The sequence below is a fragment of the Sus scrofa genome, chromosome 3 (assembly GCF_054392235.1).
Source record: "Sus scrofa isolate SSC_HxYL_T2T_F1_AM1 chromosome 3, Sscrofa_HxYL_maternal_Yorkshire_Landrace_v2.0, whole genome shotgun sequence".
Taxonomy (NCBI): domain Eukaryota; kingdom Metazoa; phylum Chordata; class Mammalia; order Artiodactyla; family Suidae; genus Sus; species Sus scrofa.
This window is the reverse complement of record NC_139385.1, coordinates 123508609-123524091: the sequence shown is the minus strand read 5'-3', so window position 1 is coordinate 123524091 and position 15483 is coordinate 123508609. Positions and strand designations below refer to the sequence as shown.

At 40.2% G+C, this 15483-nt stretch overlaps 1 protein-coding gene across 3 annotated transcripts in view; it reads left to right on the top strand.

The window, feature by feature from the left end:
* BABAM2 (BRISC and BRCA1 A complex member 2) overlaps window positions 1-15483 on the top strand; it is a 431603-nt gene that overhangs the window by 25798 nt on the left and 390322 nt on the right. For 2 of the 3 annotated variants that reach the window (XR_014842461.1, XM_021088348.2), the window contains exon 3: window positions 13722-13798. The exons of the other annotated variant lie outside the window; for it this stretch is intronic. Coding sequence is in view for 1 of the 2 variants with exons in the window: in XM_021088348.2 (XP_020944007.1) it covers window positions 13722-13798 (77 nt within the window). In the remaining variant the exon portion in view is untranslated. The remainder of the gene's footprint in view (window positions 1-13721; window positions 13799-15483) is intronic. 3 annotated transcript variants of the gene reach the window in all.

Sequence of the window (15483 nt, the reverse complement as noted above, 5' to 3'; positions counted from 1 at the left end):
TTGTTGTTGTTATTGTTGTTGTTGTTGTAAGGCTTTAAAATTCTTAGTGTGTAACAATTGTAGCTCAAGTGGCAATCGACAAAAAAAGATGCTCTCAAACCACCAGCAGCCTTACATACACCATCACCCTATTATCCTGTAGTTCTGGGCTTGCTCCTAAAGCAGATGCTAAGTCTTTTCATAATCATCTAAAGAAAAAGTTAAAAAACTTTTTCTTCATCTTTAGAAAGCACCTCTTCCCGACAGGAAGTCTAATAATTCTAATCATAAATCTAGTGATTCCCCTTCCTTCTTCTCCACTCTTCATTCTATTGCTCCTTCTCCATTTTTACCTCCACTTAGTTGTTTGTTTCCACGACAGTTCACTATTCTATTTGCTCTTTTTTCTTCTTTCTGTCCTCCCTGGTCCCCTACCAGTTTTCCATCAGTTCTTTTCTGTACCCTACCTTTGCACTGTTCATATTCACTCAAATTTATTTTTTTTTAAAGAAAAGTATATATTGAGCACCTTGCAAGTGTGAGGGACTCCGGAAATACAAATGTAAATGTAAAAAAAAAGAAAAAAATCATGAAAGTCAGTAGGAGAAAGGTCAAAGCTCTGCTAGTTCATTGTCTTGAGAATCTGAGCCACTGGAGCAAAAGCCAAGTAAGTACTCTCCCGTCCTTCCCTGTAGGAGCAGGAATTGAGATTGGGATTTAAATCCTTAGGGCATAAATGGTATCAAGTTAAAGCAGAGTTCAGAGGGTAGGAAATACATCTGTTTAGGTCATGTTTCAGGTCAAGGAATGAAAATAGTGGCCTAAAAAGTTACAGGAATATTTTTATTGAACAAATTAAAAGTGTTTAGTATAAAAATTGCTTTCTTTGGGGTTTTTTTTAGGGCCACACCTGTGGCATATGGAGGTTCCCAGGCTAGGGGTCGAATCGGAGCTACAGCTGCCGGCCACAGCCACAGCCACAGCAACTCGGGATCCGACCCACGTTTGCGACCTACACCATAGCTCACAGCAACGCCGGATCCTTAACCCACTGAGCGAGGCCAGGGATTGAACCTGCATCCTCATGGATACTAGTCAGATTTGTTTCTGCTGTGCCACAACGGGAACTCCAAAAATTGCTTTTTCTAAAATTCTGTTGTGGGATGGAAATCCTGTGAAATCAGATTGTTATATGATCATTATACAACTACAAATGTGATAAATTCATTTGAATAATAAAAAAATGAAAAAAAAATTCTGTTGTACATTAAATGTAGAGAAGTAGTATGTAAATTGACTTTGTCTCTGGGGATTTCTTAAATATATATTTATATATATTAAGTGTATATAAATATATATAAAAATATACATATGTATTTGGTTTTTAGGGCTGCACTCGCGGCATATGGAGGTTCCCAGGCTAGGGGTTGAATCAGAGCTGCAGGTGCTGGCCTACACCACAGCCACAGCAGCGCAGGATCCAAGCTGCGTCTTCAGCCTACACCACAGCTCAGGGCAACGCCAGATCCTTAAACTGAGGGAGGTCAGGGATCAAACCCCCAACCTCATGGTTCCTAGTCTGATTCGTTTCCGCTGTGCCTCAAGGGGAACTCCTTCTTACAATATTTGTTAATGTAAGAATCTCCAGCACTCCCACAGTTGAAACAGGAATCAGTCCGGGAGGTTTAGGTAATTTGTTTTGACTTCGACGTGACCTTGGAGTGCCCTCCAGCTCCGCTTGCTCACCTGTACTGTAGGTGCAGTAGTTATCAGGTGCCACCTGTGCGAGGGCAGGTATGCTGCTGAGCACTAAGGAATCCAAAGTTTAATGTACTCAACTTCATTGTACAGCCTTTATTCTAGCAGAGTATCTGTCTCCTTGGTTTTGCCCCATCTAAGGACACTGGCAGGTATATATTTCCCCTTCCTCTCTCTTGATCAGCTCCAACTCATTCTTTGAGGCCAGTCGGTATTCTTCTAAGCCTTCCTTGATTACTCCTGCTCAGAGTGGTTCCTCTGCTCTCTCAACTTCTATTGTGCTTATTTTCTTTAACCGCTAATTTGGCAATTAATCATGTTAATTGCTTTGTGACTCGTATCTATTGTTGTCTTGAATTGTTATTTAAATTGTGCCTTGTTTGACTTTCACAGGTTTGATTTTTGTCTTCTGATCACAGCTCAAGGTTCTTGAAAAGAGGTTCCTTTCTGTAACTCTTGTAGCAGTGATCTTTTTTGATTAGGCGCCTTTTGGTGAGATATATGTGTACATATCAATTGGAGGTTATTTTAGGAGCAAAATTGCTAGATCATAGGGTATGCACTTTAATAAATACTGTCCAGTGGTTTTCCAAAGCAGTCATAGCAACTTATACTTCGACCAGCAGACTGTAAGAGTTCCCATTTCTCTTTGTCAGTACTTAGTAAGTACTGGGATTTAAATTTTAACCACTCTGAAGGGTGTGTGATGGTACCTCATTGGGGATTGAAATCGCACTTCCCTGGTGCCTAATTAGATTAGGCACTTTTTTCAGATATTTATTGACCATCTGGATGACCTTTTATGAAGTGCTCCTTTGGGTCTTCTAACCTAGTTGTCCTTTTTCTTATCTCCTGTTCAGGATTCTTTATATATTCTGGATATGAGCCCTTAGTCAATTTTATATGTTGCATGTATCTTCCCCCACTCTGTCGTTTGTCTTTCACTCCCTTAATGGTGTTTTTTTGTTTTGTTTTGTTTTGTTTTTTGTTTGTTTTTTATGAACAGAAGATCTAATACTAACGTGATCAAATTTGCTCCTCATTTCCTTTATAGTTAGTGCTTTGGTTCCCCCCCTGGTTCTTGAAGATACTCTTCTGTTATCTCTCTCCATCCCAAGTTATCTTCTAAAAATATTTTTCTTTAGATTTTTGCACTTGGACTTGATTTTTTGTAGAATGTTATGAGAGTAAGGATCAGCTTTCATGTTTTTCAATACAGGTATGTCCAGTTGACCCAGTACCATTTATCAAAAACCATTTCCTTGTCTTACTTCTGTATGGAGATTTCTTTGGCATGAATTAAGTGTCCAGATATGTGAGGATCTCTCTCTCTGGAATGTCTGTTCTGTTCTGATGCTCTACTTGTCTATCTTTGTACCAATATCAACATTTTAATGATTTATAAATAATTTTTGATCTTCCGTAGAGCAAGTGCTCCTACTAAGTTTTTTTCTTAGTTGGGTAAAATGCTAAAGTATTTACCATTTTAACCATTTTTAAGTTTACCAGGTCAGTGACATTAAATACATTCACATTGCTGTGCAAGCGTTATCACCATCCATCTCCAGAAAGTTTTCATCTTGCAAAACTGAAACTCTGTACCCATTAAACACCATTTCCCTTCTCCTCTCACCTCCTGCAACCATCATTCTATTTTCTGTCTCTTTGAATTTGAGGACTCTGTGTACCTCATTTAAATGCAATCATACAGGATTTGTCCATTTGTGACTGGCTTAGTTCACTTAGTGTAATATCCTCAAGGTTTATCTACGTCGTAGCGTGTGTCAGAAATGTCCTTCCTTTTAAAGCCTATTGAATAACATTGCATTCTGTGTATATGCTATATTTTGTTTGTCTATTTTTCATCAGTTGATGGAAACTTGGCCACTTTTACCTTTTGGCCATTGTAAATAATTCTCCCCAATTTTTCTTCTTCAAGAGAATCTGGTCTATTTTTGTTTCTTTACCATTCCACTTCGGTTGTAGAATCTGCCTTTTCGGTTCCAGATCAGCTTAAGGAGAAAGCGTAATCATCCCAGACAGTATCTTTTTCGCTGTTTCTTTTAATCTGTGAACACATGACATCTGTGTTCATGTTTTATTTTCTTCTGGATAATAATTGCTTTATGTAGAAAGCTCTTGTGTCTCTTTTGTGGCTTTTTTTCTATATAATTTGATTGGTGTTATTTTCAGAGGCGTCTTTCTGAAAGTTTTTATTTTTTATTTTTATTATTATCATCATTATTATTTTTTGCCTTTTGTCTTTTTAGGGCTACACCTGCTGCATATGGAGGTTCCCAGGCTAGGGGTCGAATCAGAGCTACAGCTGCCAGCGCAGCAATGCTGGATCCGAACCGAGCCACGTCTGCAACCTACAACACAGCTCACAGCAACGCCGGCTCCTTAACTCACTGAGCGAGGCCAGGGATCGAACCTGCAACCTCATGGTTCCTAGATGGATTCATTTCTGCTGAGCCACGGTGGGAACTCCCTTAAAAGTTTTTATTTTTTAACCGTTGATGGTATAGTATACAGCTGCTTTTTGTGTAAGTTCTTTGTCTAGCAACTTAACTCACATGTTATTTCTAATGATGCATACGAAGCTTTTAAAAGCTTTCTTTGTGTACTCATATTATCTACAAATAAGTATAGTTTTATTTCCTCTTTTCCAATACTTATACCCTTTTACCCATGCTACCCACTCTGTACTAGCTAGGACCTCCAGTACAATGTGGAGTGAAAGTGGTAAGAAAGAATATCCTTGTCTCATTCTCCATCTCAAAGGGAAAATTTTAACATTTTGTTACTTGGTGTGATGTTGCTGTCAGTTTTTTATAGATGGCCTTTATCGTATTTAGGAAGTTTCTTCTTTATCCTTATTTGCAAAGAGTTTTTAAAATCATGCCTGGGTATTTAATTTTATCAAACTCTTTTCCTGCACTTACTGAGCTAATCCTCTTAATTTTCTCTTTCATTCTGTTAACAGTGAATTAAATGCACGTATTAGAAAGGAAGAGAGGTTGCGCATTAATGAGCTAAGTATCTGTCTCAAAAAGTTCAAGGATCTCCCTCCTCCTAGTTAACTGTTAAAAATAGTATTTGAGCCCATCATGCCTACTGAAATCACATTGTAATTTAAACCACATTTTGTTATAGGAACACCTACTAACATTTAAAAATACTCCCTACTCTAAAGTAGAATTGAAATCTCTCATTTATAAATGGAGATACAGCATAGAAACTGAGAATAACAGTTGATGCCACATGAACTGGCAAGCACATATTTTTGAATATTTTAATTTTATAATTTTTAAAACATTCTGGGCTGAGTCATGTACTTTGGTAATGGCATTTTGGAGTCCTATGCTAAGAATGCAATGCATCACTTTCTAGTAGGGCCCAGAAATAGATGTTAGGCTTTAGTGGAGGAGAGAATATACTTGTTATATCAGGAACATCATATGGCATCGAGTAGATGGTTCCATTCTCCAGGTCAACGATCTACAAAATCTACGTCAGTGCAGTTGTGCTGCTTTCTCTTCCCCCAGTTTTAACCCACGAGTCTTCTTGTAGAAAGGCCCAAGCCTTGACCTAGTGGGTTTTGATGTCGTCAACTAGATGGCCCATAGTTCCCTCCCAACACTGAGGGTGAAAGATTCTGTGAGTCAGAAATTCAGATGCCTTCACAGATAAAATGCCCATTTTATAGATTATTTAGAGAGCTGTTCAGATAGCCTGTTTCAGTCTTGTAGCTTCTTTCCTGCTGAACGTGTCTGGAAACCGTGATCATTTTGAAACTGATTTAGTCTGACTGGAATTACCGATGTTAGATTTGATTCAGAGCATGTAAATTCGTTCTGTAACATGAAAATGTGCTGAATACCAACAAACAGTAAATCGCTCTAATTTATGACCTAATCGTCATGTAAAAGGTAGTTATTGGGTCTTTGAGCCCTTTTTTTTTTTTTTTTTTTTTTTTTTTTTTTCATAGTCACCTGTTATTTTAGGTTGCCAAGGCTGAAGACTTCCTTCTTAGCTGGTGTTAAATACTGTTGGTTAAGCACAAACGTCATTATCAAGAAAACAGGAAGCTCTGTAGGAGAACATGCCAAATGGTAAATTAATAGTCAGGGTAAAGGAAACTGACTCAGGGAAGGAACCCTAGACTCATCCACTTTGTTCTTTTTAGGCGGCTCAAAGAGTAGAAATGGTTGAAGCCATTATTTTCTCCAGAAAGTATGTCAACGAATAGATTTAGCGTTAGACCAGAAAGCATATATTTTGCATTGCCTTAAAAATGCTAATGTCTTAAAGGTTGCACATATCTTCATATAACTTTATTAATCAAGCTTAACTCTTGGCTGTCACTCAAATCATAAAGTGTTGTGAAATTGCCTACCCTTTCCTCTTCACAGTGAACCTCCAATAATTTGAGTCTGATCGCAGTAATTAGGGACAAGTCATAATTTAAGGAGGATTCGAATCCGAGTTTACCTCTCACTATTTATTGGAAGAGTTTGCAGAATAAATCAAGAGTGCCAATATTGTAGAGCCTGTTTAGTCATGTTTTAAGGGCCTGGTTCCCTCTTTTGCATCACTGATTTACATGCATACTGTTCTTATACGTATTACTGAAAAACCATTTTCTTTTCATGAAAGCACATGTGGTTGCACGCTTTCTGACAACCTAATGTCAGCTTTTGCTTTCCATTATTATAGGTACTTAATAAATACGCATTTGTTGAAAAGAGTTGGAAGTCACATTTTTCACCAGTTCTGGTGGTTTCCCCTTTAATTATTGAGAGATGCCCTAGTTTGGTGGTTAAGAAGGTGGGCCATGGAACCAGACATCCTAGGGGTGGAGCCCAGCTCTGTCACTTACCAGCAAGTTACATAGCTTCTATTTGCCTCAGTTTCTCCATCTGTGAAATGGAGATATCTCTGAAGGTTGCTGTGGGCTTAAATAGTTTAAGGAACTTAGAATAGTTCTCGTCTCAGAGTAAAAATGGTAGCTGTTGTTGTAATGATTGTTCCTTATTGTGAAAGAGCCATTTTAGGTAATGACTTAAAGTTTAAATTCTGGGTTGCATGTACACCGCTTCCAAGGGAGAATCTTTTGCAAATTGTCACAATTTTACCTTTCTCAGAGGTGGGGATGAGAGCATTTTCCAAATTCTGGTTAAACCCTCAGTTTTTGTCAAGAAAAGAGCACTAAAGTGGGAATCAAATTTTATGCAAACCTTTCATTCAGCCAACATTTATCTCCTTACACAGTTGTTGGAGTGTCCTCGTCCTGGACACCAGTGCTTCTGGATGTGAGAGATTTAAAGATGATTTAAAGATGCTTAGGCCAGGAAGACTAAGATATGGCCAGAGTACCCTAGAAGTTCCGGTCCCAGTGCCCTCGCTGAGTGCCCGGGGGACCCTCTGGCCTTCACTGTCCTCACCTGTAAAATGACAGGTTTTGAATTTAGTGGACAATTATAAGCTATGTTAAAATTTCATCAATGCTCGGTGCTTAGCACTGTGCTTGATGCTGTACTAAGACTTTTTAAAATATATAAAACTGTTCTTGGCACCAAGAATCTTAGATCTGGTAGGGAAAATCAACTGCAGTTGGAAGATAGGTCAATAATAATATTGAGGCATTTCCATCATGGCTCAGCAGAAACGCCTCTGACTAGTAACCATGAGGATGCAGTTTCCATCCCTGGCCTTGCTCAGTGGGTTAAGGATCTGGCGTTCCGGTGAGCTGTGGTGTAGGTTGAAGACTCGGCTTGGATCCCATGTGGATGTGGCTATGGTGTAGGCCGGCGGCTACAGCTCCGATTTGACCCCTAGCCTGGGAACTTCCATATGCCACGGGTTCGGCCCTAAAAAGACAAAAATAACAACAACAACAACAACAACAATAATAATATTGAGAGTCATGTGATTAGAGGTAAAATAAGAGCTCATAGGGATGAGAGTATGAGAAGGTTGCTAGGCTTAGCATTTTATTCTATCAATGATTAGCTGGGTAATTTCTGTAATAAAGCACCAGGATAAACGGCCTGGTTTGATGCTAACCTGATGTTAACCCACTTGATAATTCCCACTTGCATAATCTGTAGAACAGGAGTTCAACTCCCTTTCGTCTCCCACGCGTTAAACTTTAAAATAGTGCATTCCCAGTATATCGAGGTAATGAGAACTTAGTGTAAGATACATTTTTAGAGCATCGTTCATCCCAAACCCCTTTTTACACCATAGTGCCAAGGTATGGTTTTCGTTCTTGTCCCTGCTGTATTCCAGCACCCAGCACCCTGGCTGTTGTAAGCGCTCAGGAAATTGAGTTGAGGGACAGATTTGAGATTCCATGTGAATTGTCAGCAATTAAGAAAAAAAGTTTTTGTCTTTCTTCTTTATTTTCCTCCTTTATTTATTTATTTATTTGGCCACACCCGGCCAGAGATCAAAACCATGCCACAGCAGGGACCATGCTGAATCCTTAACCACTAGGGCAACAGGTAACTCTGACTTGTCAGCAATTTTCAAGTCATTTAAAAATGATTTTATTATTAAAGGATTCTCAGCTTGGAATATTGTTTTTTTTTTTTTTTTTTTAATCTTTAGATCTAACTGTGTCTCAGGACAAGTGGCCATTATAGAAACATAATTTTAATGATGTAAGTAGCTTTTTTGTCCTTGTGTGAGGAAATGCCTTTCCCCCTTGATTAGTCCTCTGTTACTGCATTTGACTGCAACTCCATGGGAGGCCTTGCACCAGCACTGTTGGCGCCCCCCCCCCACCAAGACATTCCCAAATTCTGACCCATAAGAAGGTGTGAGCAATAGTAAATGTTAGAAATGTGACAATTTGTGATTATCACAATATCAAGACTTTCAAGTACTTTATCTGAAGGCTATTCATCAATAAATCCCTCTGCCTACTTTCCTTCTGAAAAGGAGTGAAACACTTCAGAAGAAAAAGATAAGCCATCATAGCCACGATTCCTGAGTCAAATGTCAAAACAATGTATTTAGCCTTAAAATGTTTATGTAATTGTAGGATAGTGCATTATAAAAATCAAAACCAGGCAGAAAGATAACTGAAGAAAGTTCTAAAAACCACCCCAAATCCTGCCACATTTTGCTGACTCGACTCTTGAAATCTGTGTATGTACTAGACATAGGCACATATGTAGATGTCTCTTTTCCATAAGTGGAACCATACTATTCATATGTGTTTTTCAGTCTTTCTTAACCCATGCCTTTTTTTGGTTAACAGAAAAGCCAGTGCCCTCCTTGAGCGTGATTTGAAATTTCACGGTAAATTAAATAACATGACCAATACCAGTTTTATACAGAGGTAATTTTAAAAGGGGAAATATTTTAGTTTAATCTTAAAAGAACCTTTAGGTAACATAACATCGGCTTGTTTTGCATAAAGCCATTTATCCCGGGTACTACGGGAGACAGAGCCTAACAGATATTTCAGATAATTTGCCCAACACTTGATTGGAGGAGGAGCTGAGTGCTGTTTAGTAGAGGGAGACCTGGTGACGGCCACTTAGCCTCTCTTTCCTGTGGTCCCTTGATCAGCTCAGTTCTTGGCCCCAAACTTGTGTATTCCTCTGGGCAAAACAGAAGCCCTGCACTTCCTTGGAGATGAGCCCTTTTAACCTGTGTAACTTCTGTTTGGGGAGTCTAACCCATGCTGCCATCCCCTCTTCTTGGAAATGATCTTTCCAGCAACATACAGGGCTCTCTCCAAGGTGATTTTTCCTCTCTCTTCTCTGCTTTTTGTGATGTTTGGCCCTTCCAGGTTGCTCCCTCCTACCCCAGAACCTGCTTCTTTCCATCTAAGGTGTGGCTGTCGTCTCTCGCTTTATGCTCTAGACATCGGTTCCTGAACTTGCTCCTCTCCTGGTGGTCGGTCCCTGGGGAATAAAACCCTCTCTGTTCCCCTGGTCCAAGGACCCAGCATTTTCTTGCCTGCAATGGACTCCTTTCTGGTTTTCTCATTTCCTTTTTTTTTTTTTTTTTTTTTTTTTTTTTGTCTTTTTGCCTTTTCTAGGGCCGCTTCCCACGGCATATGGAGGTTCCCAGGCTAGGGGTCGAATCGGAGCTGTAGCCGCTGGCCTACACCACAGCCACAGCAGCTCGGGATCCGAGCCGCGTCTATGACCTACACCCCAGCTCACGGCAACACTGGATCCTTAACCCCCTGAGCCAGGAATTGAACCTGCAACCGCATGGTTCCTAGTCGTATTCCTTAGCCGCTGAGCCTCTACGGGAACTCCTCATTTCCGTTTTGACCATCCCTTTTTCCATGCAAGGGTACAGGGTGATCTTTTAAAAGCATAGAATCAGGTAATATTACTCTTCTTGAAACCCTCCTTTGTGCTTCGAATAAAACCTGGGTCATGCCACCGCTTCCAGGGCTCTGGTGGTCTGCGCTTTGCTTCCCCTGTGTCCTGGTCCTTTGCTGTCCTCTGTCTCAGTCATTCTGCTCTAGCTGCATTGCCCAGACATAGCAAGATTTCTTCCCCCAGAAATATCAGAGGTGGTTCTGCCTCCACGCCTTTGCGCCCGCTGTTTCCTCTGCCTGGAAGCTCTTCGCCAGAACTTTGTGGGCTTGGCCCCTTCGTGGTGTTCAGGTTTCAGGTTTCACCTCCTCCAGGGCGCTTTCCCCAGCCTTCCAGTGTGATGTGGCTCCTGTCTTATCACAGCTCCCTGTTTCATTTTCTCCATCGCATTTAGCAACCTCAAAGCATCTTGATGTGTGTGTCTCTTTTTTTATCGTTTTTTTCTTTTCCTGCCAGGGTTTGGGTATCATGAGGCTGTAGATCTTGTCTGCCCTGTATTCCTCACACATGGAGCAGTGCTCAGTAAATCTTATCTGAGTGAAAAGCATCAGTGAATCTCACAGATGGAGAAAAGTGTTTTTTTTTTTTTTTAAGCCCTGAGGTGGCTGGAACCAGCCATTCAAGTATTGAGGGAGGAAGGGGAAAGGTCAGAGCCCTGTCCTATTCCTGGTTAAAGTGAATGATACAAACTGTGGCCCCACAGAGACTATAGCAGTTTAGAAGCTCTGCAGAGTAAGGCTGGTCTCATAAAATGAACTAGGAAGTATTTTCTCCTCTTTTATTTTATGCGAGCGTTTGTATAAAATTGGCTTCTTTCTCCCTTAAATGTTTGGGAGAATTTACCCAGGAGCCATTTAGGCCTGAAGTATTGTTTGTGGGAAAGTTTTTGATAATAAATTCAATTGCTTTAATAAATAAAGGAGAATTCAGATTTTTTTTAAAACAAAGCAGTTTAGAAATTCATTTCACATTGAAGAAGGATGAGTTATTCAAACAAACTAGAATCAGATGCATCTTGAGGATTTCCTGTGCTATTAATAACTTTAGTCATTAAGATATGTAGGTTAGTTATCTCCAAGCCCCCAAAAGACACTTGATTGAATGTGGTTTTTTTTTCACTTTTAAAGTTTTATTTAATGTATTTATTAGAAATTTTTAAAAAATTATAGTTGATTTACAATGCTGTGTCAATTTCTGCTGTACAGCAAAGTGACCCAGTCATTCATACATACATGCATATATATATATATATACATTCTTTTTTTCATATTATCTTCCATCATGTTCTGTCACACGAGATTGGATATGGTTCCTGTGCCGTACAGTAGGAGGAATGGGTTTTTTTGTTTGTTTGTTTGTTTTTGTCTTTTTGCCTTTTCTGGGGCCACTCCCATGGCATATGGAGGTTCCCAGGCTAGGGGTCTAATCAGAGCTTAGCTGCCAGCCTACGGCAGAGCCACAGCAATGTGGGATCCAAGCCGCGTCTGCAACCTACACCACAGCTCACGGCAACACTGGGTCCTTAACGCACTGAGCAAAGCCAGGGATCGAACCTGCAACCTCATGGTTCCTAGTTGGATTCGTTAACCACTGAGCCACGACGGGAACTCTGAGGAATGGGTTTTTTTAAAAAAATTATTTAAAAACATTGTTGGTTGAATGTTATGTGAGAGAAAAAATTCTTAGTGTTGCTTATAGGGCCATTTCAATCATTAGATTATACTTTATATTTTGTAATGCTAAAATTTATGTGTTTTCCAAGAACTACTGTGTTGTGGGCTAGAAGAGATTATACTATCAGAGAACTGTTTTGGTACCTGTAATAAAATGTGCCCTGAAGAATTTTGGCAGTGAAACGTAAAAGAGAATGTGTTCTTAAGACCTATAAAAAAGTAAAATAGGTTCCTCTGCAATTACTAGTGCACCTTTGTGGTTTAGTTTATAAACTAATGTTTTTATTGGCCCCTGAAGATAAAGAGGAATAATCAACCTAGTGATTTATGTTAAATTCATCAGAGTTAATGTTTGTGTTTGCGTCTTTTCTCTTTCACATTCAAATAGTTTTGGGGAAAAGTCATAGTCAATCTAATAAGAGGTCCAAGTTAGTTTTTTTAGAGCCAACACTTCTCAGATTCAGTTGAAACTGTTGCCCCTCAAAGTGGCCATCTACGGAAGTTGTACACTTGTTCTAACAACGCTTCTATTCCTTAAACTGCTTTTGTAGGTTCTTTTTCAGAAATGTTGCATAGCCAGCTTTGGAATTATGAAAGAAAATTAACCTCATTATTCTACAAATTAAAAGCCTCACTTTTTTTTTTTTTTTTTTTTTGCCTAAATGAAGACATACAACTTCCTCAACTGACTTTATGTTCGTATTTTATTAATTTATGAAGCCAATACTGTTGTTAGCAGTTGAAGTTATGACTCATAAGACTGTGAGGGATGTCTTATAAAGTAAATCTGTGTCAAGACAAAGAACATTGTATAACTTTGTGAAGCTATAGATTAAAAAAAAAATAAGCCGGAGTTCCCTCTGTGGTGCTGTGAGTTAAGGAGCCAACATTGTCTCTGTGGTGGTGTGGGTTCGATTCCCTGGCCTGGTGCAGTGGGTTAAGGCTGCAGTATTGCCAAAGCTGTGGCCTGGGTCGCAGCTGCGGCTTGGATTTGATCCCTGGCCAGGGACCTTCCATATGCCATGGGTGAGACCACAAAAGAAGGAAAAGAAAAGACCCCCCCCCCAAAAAAAAACCCAAGGTCTTGAGATCTGGGTGACTAACTCACCCCACTTTTAAATTTGCATTTTGGAGTTCCCGTCGTGGCGCAGTGGTTAACGAATCCGACTGGGAACCATGAGGTTGCGGGTTCGGTCCCTGCCCTTGCTCAGTGGGTTAACGATCCGGCGTTGCCGTGAGCTGGGGTGTAGGTTGCAGACACGGCTCGGATCCCGCGTTGCTGTGGCTCTGGCGTAGGCCGGTGGCTACAGCTCCGATTCAACCCCTAGCCTGGGAACCTCCATATGCCGCGGGAGCGGCCCAAAGAAATAGCAAAAAGACAAAAAAAAAAAAAAAAAAAAAAAAATTTGCATTTTATCTGAAACCGAGTGTAGTGCACTGCGCTGTCCTGTGGCTGTAAGGAATGGGAGCAGATCTAGAGGAAGCGCCTTCTTTTTGGGGAAGGAGAAAACCATCTGGTACCTGAAGAAAGCCCCCAGTGGGCTCTTTTTAGTACTGAGTGAAAACTAAGAGCTTTATTTAAAACACGACCACAGAACTACTATTCTTTTACAATTCTTGGCATCAAAGACTACAGGCCTGTTTTGGATCATATACCTGTTTTCAAAGTCCACATACACTCCTTTGAGAGAAGGAGTCGAAGCAGCGTGGCTATTTGTTGTTAGAAGCCTTTAGATAGGTTTTATTGTGAGACGAATGTGTTATTTGTTTTAGGCCAAATCTTGTTTTGTCTCGACCTCCGTGACCATCATTAAGGCCTTTTATTTTGTTCTATAAGCTCGTGTTTCCATCTTTTATCCCTAAGGATCACTTTTAATTTACTTTAGTAAATGTCATAAGTATGTGGGGTTTTAAGCAAGCTTTTTCTTCTCTTTTCCTTTTTTTTTTTTTTTTTTTAAAGCTGCACGTCCTTGACTCCTGGACCCAACTGTGACCGATTTAAATTGCACATACCATACGCTGGAGAGACCTTAAAATGTAAGTAGTTGATGACTGTTTTACTGAAGATGTAGATTACAGTGCTAGCTAGCTATTGGATTTTGTGCTTTAATTTTTATTTCTGCCCGTTAGGTATTATCTCCTATGATATTGAGCACTAGGATTTAGCGCTTTTTGAAAATTTGTCTTCCAGTCCTAGTTTTGGTCAAAGTGAGGCACTTGGCAGGGACTAACTTGTGCTCACGTGGGCGTATGCACCTATCTTTTATATGCATAAAGATGCAAAGATATGTTATATCTTACAGCAGAAGTTAGAGATGCAAATGGCTTTCAGGACAGACTGGTAGCATGCATGAGGGCGGTAGGCCAGGTGTGGCAAATTGGGGCATTCCTCCTTCCTCTTAAAGGATTGCCCTTACTGATTTCTTGAGAAATCAGGTGGAAATATGAATTTCTATATCAATTCTATCAGTTTTAGGCATTGGTCACTTCTTCCAAATTACAAGCAGTGTGGGCCAGCATTATGCATGTCACATCCAATGTGTGTAGGGGCTGGCTTCAGCTCTCGGACCCCTGTAGTTGTATAATGATCATCACAATCCAGTTTCACAGGATTTCCATCCCACAACCCAAGCACATCCCCCCACCCCCCAAACTGTCTCCTACGGAGACCATAAGTTTTTCAGTGTCTGTGAGTCAGCATCTGTTCTGCAAAGAAGTTCAGTCTGTCCTTTTTTCAGATTCCACATGTCAGTGAAAGCATTTGATGTTGGTGTCTCATTGTCTAACTGACTTCACTTAGCATGATAATTTCTAGGTCCATCCATGTTGCTAAGAATGCCGGTATTTCGTTCCTTTTAATGGCTGAGTCATATTCCATTGTGTATATGCACCACATTTTCTTGATCCGCTCCTCTGTCGATGGACATTTAGGTTGTTTCCATGTCTTGGCTATTGCAAATAGTGCTGCAGTGAACATCGGAGTACATGTGTCTTTGTGAGTCATGGTTTTCTGTGGGTAGATGCCCAGGAGTGGGATTGCTGGATCAAATGGTGGTTCTATGTTTAGTTTTCTGAGGCATTTCCATACTGTTTTCCACAGTGGTTGCACCAATTTACAATCCCACTAACAGAGTACTAGGGTTCCTTTTTCTCCACACCCTCTCCAGCACTTCTTGTTTGTAGACTTTTGGATGATGGCCATTCTGGCTGGTGGAAGGTGGTACCTCATAGTGGTTTTGATTTGCATTTTTCTCATAATGAGTGATGTTGAACATCTTTTCATGTGTGCTTTGGGCATCTGTATGTCTTCTTTGGAGAATTGTCTGTTTAGATCTTCTGCCCATTTTTTGATGGGGTCGTTTGTTTTTTTGGTATGGAGCTGCAGAAGGTGCTTATAAATTTTGGAGATGAATCCCTTGTCAGTCGATTCATTTGCAGAGATTTTCTCCCATTCTGTGGGTTGTTTTTTCATTTTGTTTAAGGTTTCCTTTGCTGTGCAGTAACTTTTAAGTTTAATTAGGTCCCATTTGTTTCTTTCTTTCTTTCTTTTTTTTTTTTTGTCTTTTTTTTTGCTATTTCTTGGGCCGCTCCGGCGGCATATGGAGGTTCCCAGGCTAGGGGTCGAATCGGAGCTGTAGCCACCGGCCTACGCCAGAGCCACAGCAACGTGGGATCTGAGCCACGTCCGCAACCTACACCGCAGCTCACGGCAACACCCAATC